General features: G+C 47.5%; 1 protein-coding gene across 4 annotated transcripts; it reads left to right on the top strand.

The window, feature by feature from the left end:
• Positions 1-2,484: 2,484 nt before the first annotated feature.
• LOC125520750 (uncharacterized) lies at positions 2,485-6,098 on the top strand. 4 transcript variants are annotated; one of them, XR_007288806.2, is made up of 8 exons: positions 2,487-2,680; positions 3,547-3,980; positions 4,481-4,647; positions 4,725-4,805; positions 4,897-4,972; positions 5,053-5,142; positions 5,221-5,379; positions 5,528-6,098. XR_007288806.2 is itself a non-coding variant. In XM_048685754.2 (7 exons), the coding sequence occupies exons 2-7, from the start codon at positions 3,563-3,565 to the stop codon at positions 5,689-5,691; spliced, it is 999 nt and encodes a 332-aa protein (XP_048541711.1). In that variant the 5' UTR covers positions 2,485-2,685; positions 3,547-3,562; the 3' UTR covers positions 5,692-6,098. The 4 variants fall into 4 exon arrangements, 3 of the variants coding, with proteins under 3 accessions (XP_048541711.1, XP_048541710.1, XP_048541712.1); XM_048685754.2 differs by lacking the exon at positions 5,221-5,379 and having other exon boundaries at positions 2,485-2,685; positions 5,525-6,098; XM_048685753.2 differs by lacking the exon at positions 5,221-5,379 and having other exon boundaries at positions 2,488-2,680; positions 5,525-6,098.
• Positions 6,099-14,154: the final 8,056 nt, after the last annotated feature.

Raw genomic sequence — 14,154 nt, 5'->3', positions numbered from 1 at the left:
TCTGACATTGTAAACGGAATTATGATCATTAGAATAAAGGATGCCACCAGATGACCAGACTCCCCCCCCCCTAAGAACCATCACGCTCCCTCCACTAGTAAAAGTGGCCGTTATCGCTAAACCATCGGTAAGCACGTCCTTGATCCCGGGGACATGTAAGTACGTAACATAGCTAGACAAATCGTATCCACCCATCAGAATTTGTTGGGGAAGATTCTTGCAGCTGGCTTAACAAGTGTTCCCTTTGCATGGTTAGTGGGTCGGCTGGGGTGCACATGCTGATGTTGAGATTACAGCAGCGCTTTTACCCTAAGACTTAACAACGAAATAAAAAATGCAATGGATATATTCTCTTTCGCATGCCTCAGTAGTCACCAGTCAGTACTTCCAACGCACTAACCAGCTACGCATGCTGCAACATCTGTTGCCCAGTGAAGCTACTGATCACTACTCGCTAAGTACCGCAACTATCAGTTACATATTGCATGTAAGCTTATCTAAAGATTATCCACTGAACTTGCTTTAGTTTGCCGTGCATCTGTCTGGCCGTGTATACTATATTTATAGGGTTTCTCTTGCAGTGGGCAATGGCATATTCCACCAACTTTCGAGCTTTCTCTTTTGGGCACAAAAGGCAAAACTTGCACTACCCATATGATATACTCCCTCTGCCCAAAAATAAATGTAGCTGGTTTAGTATAAAATCAGTACAAAGTTATATTAAATCAACGACACCTAGTATTTTGAAACGGATATTGGTTGGCCGATCGGCCTGCTAATATAATCCCAGCAGGCACACATGCTGCACACAAGCTGCTAAAATGTGGCACATCCCCAGCCAGTCAGATAAACTGTATGCGGGAACCCCGACTTATCAACTGGCAGCAGGTGGCTAGCACACATCCTGAACTGAAAAAATAAGAAGTAAAGGTGGCTAGCTAGGTGCGCGTGCATGCTTGCGACCATGGGTTTTGAGATGCCAACTTCCAACTGGCGGCAAAGAATAAGCTCGAGATGCCAAAAGAGATTACTAGTACCACGTACGGCTCCTGTCGCCTTGGAGCCTTTAACTAGTTTGGCCCTATCGTATGAGGCCACCATGCAGCGTGCACGAGTGTGCGCAGCATGCATCTATCCATCTTAGTTGGCCGCGATCGTGGTGTTCGTCTGTCCAGTAGTTTACCAAAGGTGCGCACTTCAGTTCATTTCAGTGTCACTTATTATTGTGTCTGTTCAGTCATGAGAGACAGTATTTACGCAGATAACTCTATTTTCTATTGATTTTTCCCCAAATAATTATACACACCGCTCGGTGTGGCACCAAATCTGATAGGTGAGTCTTTCAACAAACTATCTTAGCCTACAAAAACATCTTATATTTTGATATGACGGTAATAGCTTTGATGTTGCGAGCAACCAATGGTAGAGACAGTGCCCAGGCAGCCTGGTTTGTGGCATACTGCGTGAGGCCCAATCCCTTTGTTGCATGTAGTAATCACAGTGCATGAAGGCGGCTCGGGCCTGGCCCATTCCTGGCGGCGCCACTGCGAGCAACGTCACATCGAATAAATCTTCCCCAGTCACTATCTCGTCTGTGTCTTTCGCGGAGGGGTTTGTAGAAATATGTCCTCGCTACTCCTTTTGATTGGAGAGTCTACAACCTCGAAGTGGTGACCTCATGCCACTGGAGGCGGCGGCACAAGGTAATGTGTGTGGTGTGCCGTTGTTTTTGGCGGTACCAGTGGTGGCACATGCAAGAATAATAGCCAAGCTCGAGTCCCTTCTCGTCCATGGTGGAGTTAAGGAGCCGGTGAGCTTGGTCTTTTGACGACTCTTCTAGTGGGCAGTTTTAAGTCTTCGGTTGATGGTTGTTGTCCCAGGCAACGCTAGAGGGAAAGCCAGCTCGAAATCTGAGTTTGTGGTTTGACATCGGGACATCTAGCACTTGGTCGAGGATGTCGACGGATGACGATGGCCCCGGGGTTGAAGGAGGACGGGGATGATCCTCGGCTCTAAGAGTCACAAGGATAAATGCCTCACCGACGCCGGGATTCTCCATCGGCTTGCAACATCTTCTAAGATATGGTTCTCCTTTGAATCCGGTGACCGTTAGCCGCAGCAGTGGAAGTCGCAAGATTTCCCAACGACTCTATTGACACTTTTCTTTTTCTGGAGGGGTTATCTTTGAGAAAGAAACATGCTTTTTTTAGGCAGAGAAAGAAACGTGTTTTTTTGCAATAGAGAAAGAAACACGTCCCCGCAAAAAAAGAGAGAAAGAAACATGGGTTTTGTCTCGACTCGGTTACGTTTTTTTTTTTTTTTTGAGAAACCTCGATTTATTTTTGAGAAACCTCGACTTGGTTACGCGTGCGTGAGTAAATGAGATGGGCCGAGACAATAGATGGGCCAACGCGTCCCATTTTCCTGAGCGTAAAACGAGACAAGTCCCTTAACCCGCCCCGAGCCCATGTAAACCGCGTCTAGAAGCCCTAAAAAAAAGTAAACCGCGTCTAGAGAATTCCCGGGACACCACGCGGCACACGGAGGTAGCTCGCCCAAGCGCAACTCAATCCCCCGCTTCTCTTCCCCAAATTCTCAAATCGCGAGCTCGGAACACTTGCATCCTACTCGGATCGGATCGCCCATTCGCCCGTCCCTCGCTCCTCGTCGGGAGCTTCAGGTTCGGTTGGTTCCGCCCCAAATCCTTACATGTCATTTCCGATCCTCACCACTGAATTTTCGGGGTTCATCCATGTTTTTTCGCGGCGATTTCATCTCGTTTTGGGCTACTTGTCCTGTTGTTTAGGTAGTTGCTCGCCATCCGTGCCTTGATCCTATTCTGGCTCGGGGGCGTCGCCGGCGGGAACCAGGGCATTTCCCGGCGTCTTTTTGGGTCTTTTGCGTGCCTTTTTTGGTGCGTGCGTGCTGACAAAAATCCGAGCTAGGGTTTGTGTTGGGGATATAAACTCACTTTTAGTTTTATTTCGTGGTGAATAGATGCTGCTGCTGTGACCTAGTTGAGGTAATAGCAGCGTGATTTGTCCGTCGTGGCATTCATAACATGTAGGCTTAAACACGAAAGAACATACAAGTGTACAGCACATTGCACCGCAGCGGTGCTACTGAATTGAGTTGAGCAAGAGGAAGTATTCAGTCTTTGAGCCATTCCAGTGGGATTTGGTTGGAATGGAACATATTGGATTGATATCTTTGATCGGATGCTTCTTTTTTGTTACTCCTTATGTAATACTGTAGCGAAATTAGCGTCTTGATCACACTTTTATGCCATTTATTTATCCTGTCAGAGACGCTTGCGAAGTAGGGCCCTGGTGTGTAAATTTCTTAATTCTACTTGCTATGTTTGATAGATTAGATTGGTGTTAGTGTATGCTTTGTTCTAACTTCTACTTACAGATCTGGATTTCTGGATTTGAGTACTGAGTACAACTTTTTGGCTCAGATTTCATATATCATGTATCACAATTTTAGTTTTCCAAAAAGTAATATCATTGTTGTTTACATTTCACACGCCTTTTAACTGGGCAGAGAGCTTCAGTACAAGATGCAAAGGGGAAGGGGCGGGAGAGGTGGTCTCTTTGGTTTTGGGGACCCTTTTCCTGCTTTTGGCGGCTTTGTACCACCTGGGAACCTTATGTCCAGTTTCTTTGGTGGGTCAAATCCCTTTGATGATCCCTTCTTCACCAATCCCTCTGGTTCTATGATTGGACCTAGCCTGTTTGAGCAAAGCATTTTTGGTTCAAGCATGTTCCCTCCACACAGAGCTCTAAATGTAGGAGGCTTCCAGCAGCAAGGTCCTGAACCAAGCAGGCCAAAAGGGCCGATTATTGAGGAGTTGCCTTCAGACGACGACGATGGTGCAGATGCGAATGAACATGATGAGAAGAAGAGAACTAACTCTATGAAACATCCAAGGATTAGCAAAGAGCCATATGTGGAGGACTCTGGTGATGAAGTTCAAGGTTGGTTTATGTTATGCTGTTAATAGGAGTTTTTCCAGCTGCCTGCATGTTACTTTTCACAATCTAGTTTCAGCTTGTCTGTAAGTGATTGAATGAAGATAAATATATATGACTGGTAATGGCTCGTTGCTGTTTTTTGTTATGCAATTTAGTGCATGCCCCATATGGCCTGGAACTCTGTACCAAATTCTGTCTTTATAGACTCAGGAATCCACAAGATTGTTTTGGAGTAAACCTATATTCCTGTAGCTGTGGTAGTATACATTAGAACTATTCAAATTCAATTTGTTTTTGCTGCTATCATTTAAGATTTAGTGCTAGCTGGTATTGTTGCCAGGCTAGCCTGCTATCATGTTATTGGTTTCCTGGATCCTCACTCAGATGTGATTCTCTTTCTTTTATCGAAGGACTGTTGAGAATATGTGCTTTTTACATGTCAGAAAGATTCACAAAACAGCTGAAAACAAGGGCAGGGTACTAATGCTGAGAACTTTTAACAGATAATAAGAGACCCAGACATGAGAAATTTGGGAAAGAGTATGTCAGGGCTGGCACATCATATCAACAGCCACAGACCTATATGTTTCAGAGCTCAACTCTTACATATGGTGGTTCAAATGGGGCATGTTATATGTCTTCAACGACTAGGAGGAGTGGTGGAGATGGGGTAAGTCCCTCTCAGCAGTGCTGTCATCTGTTAAGGTGCAAAGTTCTGGTGGTGATTGTCTCTTCAATGTCTTCTAGGTTACAATGGAAGAAAGTAAGGAAGCAGACACAACAAGTGGTAAAGCAACTCACAGGATCGCACGTGGCATTGGCAATAAGGTGTGTTTTCTTCACAACCCAGACATATGACTTTATTTCTTTGGACTACACCAAGGATAAATGATTTAGAGCCATGATTCCGTTGCTGCAGGGTCATGCACTGACTAGAAAACTGAACTGCGATGGAAAAGTTAACACCATGCAAACTTTGCAGAACTTGAGTGAAGGTTTTACTACTCTATTGTCATTCTGTTGCCGGAACCCTTATTCATGTTGTTTCTGATACTATTTTTTTCTTCTCTTGCAGATGAGCTTGCTGGGTTTGAGGAATCATGGCAAAGGAATGCAGGGCCTTGTCTGCCTGGTTGGGATCCCAGATTAAACATGCTTAACAGTGGTACGTCCCTTCTCTCTGTTGGTATCTTCCTGCATGTCTCAGGTTACTGACAAATTTGAAACTCACTCATGTAACCAGAGGAACACGGCAGTTCAGGTCATCAACAAGTTGCAACTGACCCATGCATAGAAAACTATGGCAGGACTACATGAATGTATATACCAAGATAATGAAAGCATCAGCTTTATTAGACTTGTTGATAAAGACCTGAGAAGCTAACAAACATAGTTTATCCACGTGAGACAAGTTAACCCTGAGTTCAGATCTCTATCTTCAAATAAGTTATCTTTCTACGTTAGTAACCTGATGAATTGCATGCCTGTTGTTTTCGTGTTCTAGCTAGTTTGATCCCTGGAGTGGTTATCTTACATTCTTGATAAAGCAGGAACTCTTAGCCCTGGCATCCAAGAAGATAATGGAATGTCTGCACTTCCAACACCCAATGAAATGTTTGCTCTTCCAGCACCCGAACAATATCGTGGCTCCATTTTGTCGAGGATGAAGAGGCGCCCTTTGAATGGTTCATCCCAGGGCAGTCCCCGTCCATGATTTCCTCGGGAATTTAGGCAGAACTGTGTTCCCGGTTTGAAGAAAAGGAAGAGGATGAATCGCTAGCTCACTGCAGCTATTCAGAAAACTATGTCTACGTTTTACTCAGCTTAGCTTAAAAGGTTCTGTTGCTATTGTTGATGTATATTGTTGTTCCCTTCAGCATGGATGCGCACGCAATCATAAAAAATGTAACTTCTGTTTACAAGAACGATCATATCTTCCACGACTGTTGAGTAACTATGTTGGCACTATGGTGGATGGGTTCGATGTGGAGATTCAATAATCTTCCAAAGCAATCCCACCAATTTGTGGTGTACTATCTACTATGCTTAGTAACCTGATATTACATGTCATTACAGCTCATAATTGAGTTGCATATTAGTCATTTGCATTTTTTTTGAAAAGGAGACTAAACCCCAGAGCTTTGCATCATTGTGAGTATATGGATTGTAGGAATATCTTATTATGGGACAAATGTAGTACTCCCTCTGTAAAGAAATATAAAAGAAATATAAGAATGTTTGGATCACTACTTTAGTGATCTTAAAGCTTTTGTATTTCTTTATTTCTTTATTTACAGAGGGAGTAATTATTAGGCGGAGTGCATAATAAAGGCAACCACAATTAAGCCATTACAAGATGAAATAAACAACTATGACTAAGGGCCCGTTCGGATTCCTTCCCCTCCACAACTCTCCTCCCGGAGCTGGAGGAGCGGCAGTTCAAAATCATGGAGTGGGGAAGGAGGTGCTCCACAGATTCTCTAATTTCACAGAGCGGGAGGATTACCGAACACCCCTTAAGTTGACTTCTTCTGCTGCAACGCCTTTAAAAAAGAACAAGCGTCCTTGCACTGCCGTTGCCATGTCTAGCCGAAGACGGCCAAGACAAGGAGACTTTTATCCTGGTTGCACGACCAATGCCGATGATTGCTGCCTTGATCAAAGAATTTCAAGATGTGTTCGGAGAACCACAAGGATACCACTAATGCCAGAGGCGACTAGTGAACATCCGCCCATATAGGCACAAGCCAAAACACAGGAGTGAGACAGAAAAGCAAGTCATGGATCTTCTATAAACATGGGTGATTCAACGTAGCTCCAGTCTATTTGCATCTCCTGTGATTTTGGTCAAGAAGAAAGATGTCACATGGCGCTTATGCACAGATTATCAACACCTCAACGCCATGACAATGATTGCCAAATTTTTAGTGCCAATCATCGAACATTTGATGGAAGAATTGCATGAGGCAAAATGGTTCTTCAAGTTAAATATAGGAGCAGTATATCATAAGATATAAATGGCACAAGGGGTACACACGACAAAATTGACACTTTAATGTTTTTAATAGTGTTAGTCGTCTGAACGGAGGTTGCGTAGAAAAGCGTTGGGGAAAGTTGGATTAGTTGTTGACTTTGGTCAAACGGGACTTCACAAGATCAAATGTAAATTTTGCTTGATCGCAATTGGTTTGAGTCGTAATTGGCTCCTCAAATCCAAAAGTAGAGCTTCCAAAATGGGTAGCCCTATCCTCTTCTCTTGAAATTTTCCTATTCAACTATATCATTAATGGCGTGCGTTGCCTCGCCCGTTTAGTTCGACCTATATTTGCTATACTACAAAGTAATTGGTATACATTTGTTTGAAGTATTGTGTTTTCTTGTGGCTTGTGGTTATTTCCTGTAACACCCACGATGCGGCTATATCTCACACGTGTCGAGGCACGACTTAAAGGCATAACCGCATGGTGGTTTTGTCGCAAGAAGGGTAATCTTCACACAATCCCATGTACTGAATAAGAGATGGATAAAGAGTTGGCTTATAATCGCCACTTCACACAAATAACAAGTTAAACATACATCATCCAGAGTACAATCAAGGTCCGACTATGAAACCAAAATAAAAGAAGACAACCCCAAATGCTAGATCCCCGATCGTCTCAACTGGGCATCACTACTGATCATCCGGAAAAGACACATAATAACGACCAGGAGCTTCATTAAACTCCCACTTGAGCTCGGTTGCGTCACCTGCACTGGTATCATCAGCACCTGCAACTGTTTTGGAAGTATCCTTGAGTCACGAGGACTCAGCAATCTCACACCCGCGAGATCAAGACTATTTAAGCTTATGGGTAGGATAAGGTAATGAGGTGGAGCTGCAGCAAGCGCTAAGCAAGTATGGCGGCTAACATACGCAAATAAGAGTAACATGAGAAGCTACGCAACGGTCGTGAAGCTAGAAGTTATCAAGAAGTGATCCTGAAACTACTTACGTTCAAACATAACCCAAACCGTGTTCACTTTCCGGACTCTGCCGAAAAGAGACCATCACGGCCACACACGTAGTTGATTCATTTTAATTAAGTCAAGTGTCAAGTTCTCTACAACCGGATATTAACAAATTCCCATCTACCACATAACCGCAGGCACGACTCTCGAAAGTTTATACCCTGCAGGGGTGTCCCAACTTAGCCCATCACAAGCTCACGATCCGCGGAGACAATCCTCCATCGCAGGACACCCGATCAGGCTCAGAATCCCAGTGCACAAGACATTTCGACAATGGTAAAACTAAACCAGCAAGACCGCCTGAATGTGCCAACAAATCCCGATAAGAGTTGCACATATCTCGTTCTCGGGGCACACTGGATAGGTCAGGCTACGAGTAAAACCAACCCTCAAGTTACCCCGAGGTGGCCCAGCAGGCTGCCCGTTTCGGACCAACACTCAGAGGAGCATTGGCCCGGGGGGGGGGGTAAAATAAAGATGACCCTTGGGTTTGCAACCCCAAGGGAAGGTTATAGGTTGTTAGGCAAATGTAAAACCAAGGTTGGGCCTTGCTGAAGGAGTTTTATTCAAAGCGAACTGTCAAGAGGGTCCCATACCCCTCATCGTGTTAGGGACGCAAAATCAAAGAACATAACACCGGTATGATGGTAACTAAGGCGGCAAGAGTGGAACAATACACCAGGCACAAGGCCGAGCCTTCCACCCTTTACAAGTGTATATATGCATTAATTAAATAAGAGATATTGTGATATCCCAACATAAACATGTTCCAACATGGAACAACCTGCACTACAAAAAAAATACACTTCCGTGATGATACGTGTTTGTCACAGTAGGTCACATTTTTTGTCATGCATGTACATCCATGACGATTTTATGACAGAATCAAGATAGTCATACCTGTGCTGTCATACAAGTGTTCCATGACATTACCAAAATTATCATCACGGAAGTGTCCACTTCCATGACGATAAATCGCGTGTCACAGAAGTGCTTTCGTCAAGGGTGACCGACATGTGGCATCCACCATAACAGAAAGCCGTTAAGCTATCGGGTTCAGTTTTGGATCCGATAACCCGTTAACAGCCCTGACCAATGGGGATTTTCCACGTGTAAAATCAGCATTGGCTGGAGGAAACACGTGTCGGCTCACCGTTGGGACAGATGTCATCCACTCATTGGACCCAAGGCGCCTATGATATGTCGACACGTGGCACGACCCAAGAGAGGCCCATTCCTGTGAAAAGGCCGGCCCGTTTGACTTGGTCAAAAGGTGGCGGGCTGGCTCACGAAAAGCATGTTAATGGTCTGTTCGCATATAGCCCATTTACAGCCCGCTAACCCAGGGCCCGTTACGACCTCTCTGAATTAGGCCCAGTACCCTCATCTGGGCCATCCAATATGATTCCAGCCCGTTTTAACTTCCGGCCCATTGATACGTCTCCAACGTATCTATAATTTTTGATTGTTCCATGCTATATTATATTCTGTTTTGGACATTATGGGCTTTATTATACACTTTTATATTATTTTTGGGACTAACCTACTAACCGGAGGCCCAGCCTAGAATTGTTGTTTTTTGCCTATTTTAGGGTTTCGCAGAAAAAGAATATCAAACGGAGTCTGTCGGTGTCAAAACCGGCGGATCTCGGGTAGGGTGTCCCAAACTGTGCGTCTAGGCCGGATGATAACATGAGGCAAGGGACACGAAGTTTTACCCAGGTTCGGGCCCTCTCGATGGAGGTAAAACCCTACGTCCTGCTTGATTAATATTGATGATATGGGTAGTACAAGAGTAGATCTACCACGAGATCAGAGAGGCTAAACCCTAGAAGCTAGCCTATGGTATGATTGTGTCGTCCTACGGACTAAAACCCTCCGGTTTATATAGACACCGGATAGAGTTAGGGTTACATAGAGTCGGTTACAATGGTAGGAGATCTACATATCCGTATCGCTAAGCTTGCCTTCCACGCCAAGGAAAGTCCCTTCCGGACGCGGGACGAAGTCTTCAATCTTGTATCTTCATAGTCCAGGAGTCAGGCTGAAGGTATAGTCCGGCCATCCGGACACCCCCTAATCCAGGACTCCCTCAGTAGCCCCTGAACCAGGCTTCAATGACGACGAGTCCGGCGCGCATATTGTCTTCGGCATTGCAAGGAGGGTTCCTCCTCCAAGTACTTCATAGAAGATTTTGAACACAAAGATAGTGTCCGGCTCTGCAAAATAAGTTTCCACATATTGCCATAGAGAGAATAATATTTACACAAATCTAATCTGCTGACGTATTCCATAATGTGACATCACACCACAGCCAAGCTTTTATTCGAATCATTTTACTGTCCCATCTCAGCGTGTTATGCGAGGCGGTTTCCTTGGCACGTCTTGTTAAAGCAGAGATCGTGTCCCCTTATTCCGGGATTCTCATCAATACGGGCGTGGGTAACCCAACCGCGCCATTGATCACGGCGCTTGGGAGATAAGCGAGTTTTACCAGGCTGGTGGGGACGCATAATCGCGTCCACCCATATAAGGGGATAAGGATCCACCTTTTCACCTACGCCTTCTTCCTCCCTCGCTTATCCATTCTCGCGCACTCGAGCTCCAGCGGCCAAGTCCGCACTCCCTACCTCAACCTTCTCCAGCTATGTCCGGAGCGGGAGGCAAGTGGATGGTCTCCTCCTTCACGGAGGGACACATCAAAAAACCGAGGAAGGCCGGATACTTGTCTAACGACATCACGTACCGGCTTCCCGAAAAGGGGCAGCTCCTCCCCACCCCAAGGCCCCATGAGAGGGTAGTGTTCCTTCCCCACTTCCTCCGCGGACTGGGCTTTCCGATCCACCCATTCGTCCGGGGACTCATGTTCTACTACGGCCTGGATTTCCATGATCTGGCCCCGAACTTCATCCTCAACATCTCGGCGTTTATCGTCGTGTGCGAGGCTTTCCTCTGCATCCGCCCCCATTTCGGCCTATGGCTCAAGACTTTCAATGTTAAGCCGAAGGTGGTGCGCGGCAACCAGGCGGAGTGCGGAGGCGCCATGGTGGGCAAGATGCCCAACGTCTTATGGCTCGAGGGCTCCTTTGTGGAGACCCTGAAGGGGTGGCAATCGGGGTGGTTTTACATCACTGAGCCGTGCAACCCTGAGTGGGTCGCAGCCCCCAATTTCCGGTCCGGACCCCCAACATGGCTCATGTCCTGGAAAGAGACGGGCCTGTCGTGGGGCAATAAAGGAGAGGTGACTGGACTGCAAACATGCATCCAAACCCTGGTGGACAAGAAGCTCAAGCTCGTCAACGTAGTCCAGGTTATGCTCATCCGCCTGATCCTCCCGTGTCAACAACGGGCCTTCAATCTGTGGGAGTTCAACCCGGCGCAACATCGAACTCTGAGCAGGCTCTTCGACACCACGTACGAATATGCCTGGAAGGTGCTTTTCAAGGGCGCCGAGGCTCCCGCATCCGCCACCAAGGATCGCGGATTTAGCGCGCAGCGTCACGCTAGCGCGATAAGTTGTTTGTATCTTTTTACAGGGTATTGGTTCATAGTTTAACTCAATGTGGGATCTAAGCTCCCTTCCCTTTGACAGAGTTGGAAGGCGAAGTCCGGACAGATCGACTGTCCGGCTCCCTTGCCCGAAGACCCAGCTGACGCCCGCTTGGCGAAGCTGCTGGTTCCGGCACCCTATGTGGTGCCGAAGAAGAAGGCCACGAAGAAGGCCACGGGGACTCGAAAGAGTGCCCGACGCTAGGAGGTGTCGGGTTCATCACCCGACGGCTCCGAGGCGCATTCCTCTCGTGAAGACGAGGAGGAAGAAGAAGAGACCTCTCCCCCTCCAGCGGGAGGAGAGAAGAAAAGGAAGGCCGCCCTCTCTGGGGAGGCCGGAGGGTCCAAGAAGGGGAGAACCCTTCCCCTGGACTACTCCACCGACGCTGACGACGGCGGAGAAGAGTGGCCGACCAGGGCCAAGCCCCTGGCGAAATCGTAAGTATCCGGATACCAGAGTAATTCATAGTATTCCTTTATTGCACAGCTTTCCCTTATGTCGAATATGATTATGCAGCCCACCCAAAGACCGGCTCAACGCATCGTCGAGCGGTTCACTGGACTCGTCGGATGTGAATTTGCTTCCGACGGCTTCCTCCCCCCGCCCTACGGACGACGCCGAAGTGCTGTCTCAATAGGTTCCAAGCCGGGAGGAGGTGGTCCTGGAGGCGCCGCAAGGCGACCTCCCGGACTCCAGGAGTAAAGGGGATGAAACCCCCCAGGGCTCCAAGTCCGGCTCTAGGCCGAACACCGCCTCGGAACCTTCAAAGGTTCCAGAGTCCGGCGGGCGACCTCCTTCCAAGAGGAGCAGGCCCTCCGTGCCAGTGACCCCCATCCAACCGGAGGCGCCGGAAAATCTGTTGGAGGCGCTCAAGGGCGCCTCCATCGACGAGGAGCACCGCACCATTATGAGTGCGGTGGTCCAGAAGGTTCAGTCCGCCAAGAGCGGACTGACTGAAGCTTGTGCTAGCCTTTTAACAGGCTTTGAGGTAAGTAAAGAATGTGTAAATAATATTACCGCATAGACAGTAGCCCCTGATGCTCTGTTTGGTGTTCGGGAAGAAAAGCCAAATAGAGGATCAAATAAAATTCGTAGGAGTCTAACAAAAAGGAGTCAATATGCGTACGCAGGCTTCTCTGCTTGCGTCCACCGCACTGACTGCGGAAGTGGACACGCTAAAGCAGAACCTCGAGCGGTCCAAGCAAGAGCTCGGGCGTGCCAAGAAGCAGCTCGAGGACAATGAAGGTAAGAAATACCTTGTTTAAATATATATAAAAAGGTGCAATTGCAAAAAATGACAGGATTATCGTGGCTATTGTAGGGGCCACGTCTGAGGTGGCGACCCTTAAGCAAGCGTTGCTCGAGGCCAAGAAGACGGCGGCCGCGGAGCGCACCAAGCGGGAGAAGTATGAGGCCGAGGTTGGCAAGGTGTGGCAAGAGCTCCAGGCTCTTATGGAAAAACATGAGAGTTTGGAGCTTGACTGAAAGACGCGAGCGTCCGAGCTCGCGGTGGCTATTGAAAATGCCAAGTCTGCCAAGGCCGAATCCCAGAAGACCCTCCAGGAGTTGGATGAGGCGAAAAAGATAGCGGCGGGTAAGGCATTCTTTATGCAAAGCAAACACATAAACGTGAGTTACTTGTTACTTACCCGAATCCGGAGCTCTCCATGAGCGTTCGCAGATCTTCCCCGTAGCGTGTCCGATGCTGCCACATTCTATCGAGCCGAGGAGGGCAGCTCGACAGAGAAGGTGTTCTGGTCTTAGTATGCTGAGGCCGGACACCCCGTGCCCTTGAGCGACCAGCTGAAGCAACTGGTCGAGCTCCACAAGGCGGCTGAACAGGCCATGAAGGGCCTCATACTTAGGCTGTGGCCTAGAGAGGCTCAGCCTGGGAGCTATTTCGGGCTGGTGCGGCGGCTGGTGGAGGCCTGTCCAAGGCTCGAAGTCATCAAGCGCTCCGTCTGCATTGAAGGTGCCCGTAGGGCCCTTGCCCGTGCTAAGGTGCACTGGGGCAAGCTGGATGCTGAGAAGCTTGTGAAGGACGGGCCACCGCCGGGGAAAGAGCATCGCAAGCCCGAGAATTATTATAAGGATGTTCTGAAGGGTGCCTGCCTTGTGGCGGATGAATGTTCTAGGGATGTAATTTTGGAGTGAAACTTGCTCGTTTTGTCCTGTGCGCTGAAAACTTGTTCATATGCGCTAAGCAATGCTGTTGTAATTTAAAATATTACCTTCTGTGCGGCTGTTTATCAATTCTGAGAGATGGCGAGTCGTCGGCTTCTGCCCCCGTGCCGCTAGTGCTGGGGTGTTCGGGGATAAACCTAAGCGCTCTTTTTCCCATGTTTTGGTCCTTCAAGGGAGGCGCTCAGCCCAACGAACAAGGCAATCAGACTATAATGCGTGAACACTCTCACTTAGCCATAGAATTCTATAATTTTAAATTTCGTCGAAGCCCCTGGTATTCGGAAGACCGAGTTCGGGGCGCTATCCACGCCTTGGCCGGACAGAGCCGACTCCTCGCTCTAAGCGGCATAAGTCTTTAGGGACTCAAAAAACCTCTCGAACAGCGACCAACTCTTGCTTCATCATGACAGTCAGTTTTAGCTTTCTCCACTGAGG

The sequence above is a fragment of the Triticum urartu genome, chromosome 7A (genome assembly GCF_056163025.1).
Source record: "Triticum urartu cultivar PI428250 chromosome 7A, HENAU_Tu73, whole genome shotgun sequence".
Lineage (NCBI taxonomy): Eukaryota > Viridiplantae > Streptophyta > Magnoliopsida > Poales > Poaceae > Triticum > Triticum urartu.
This window is presented reverse-complemented; position numbering and strand designations above follow the sequence as displayed.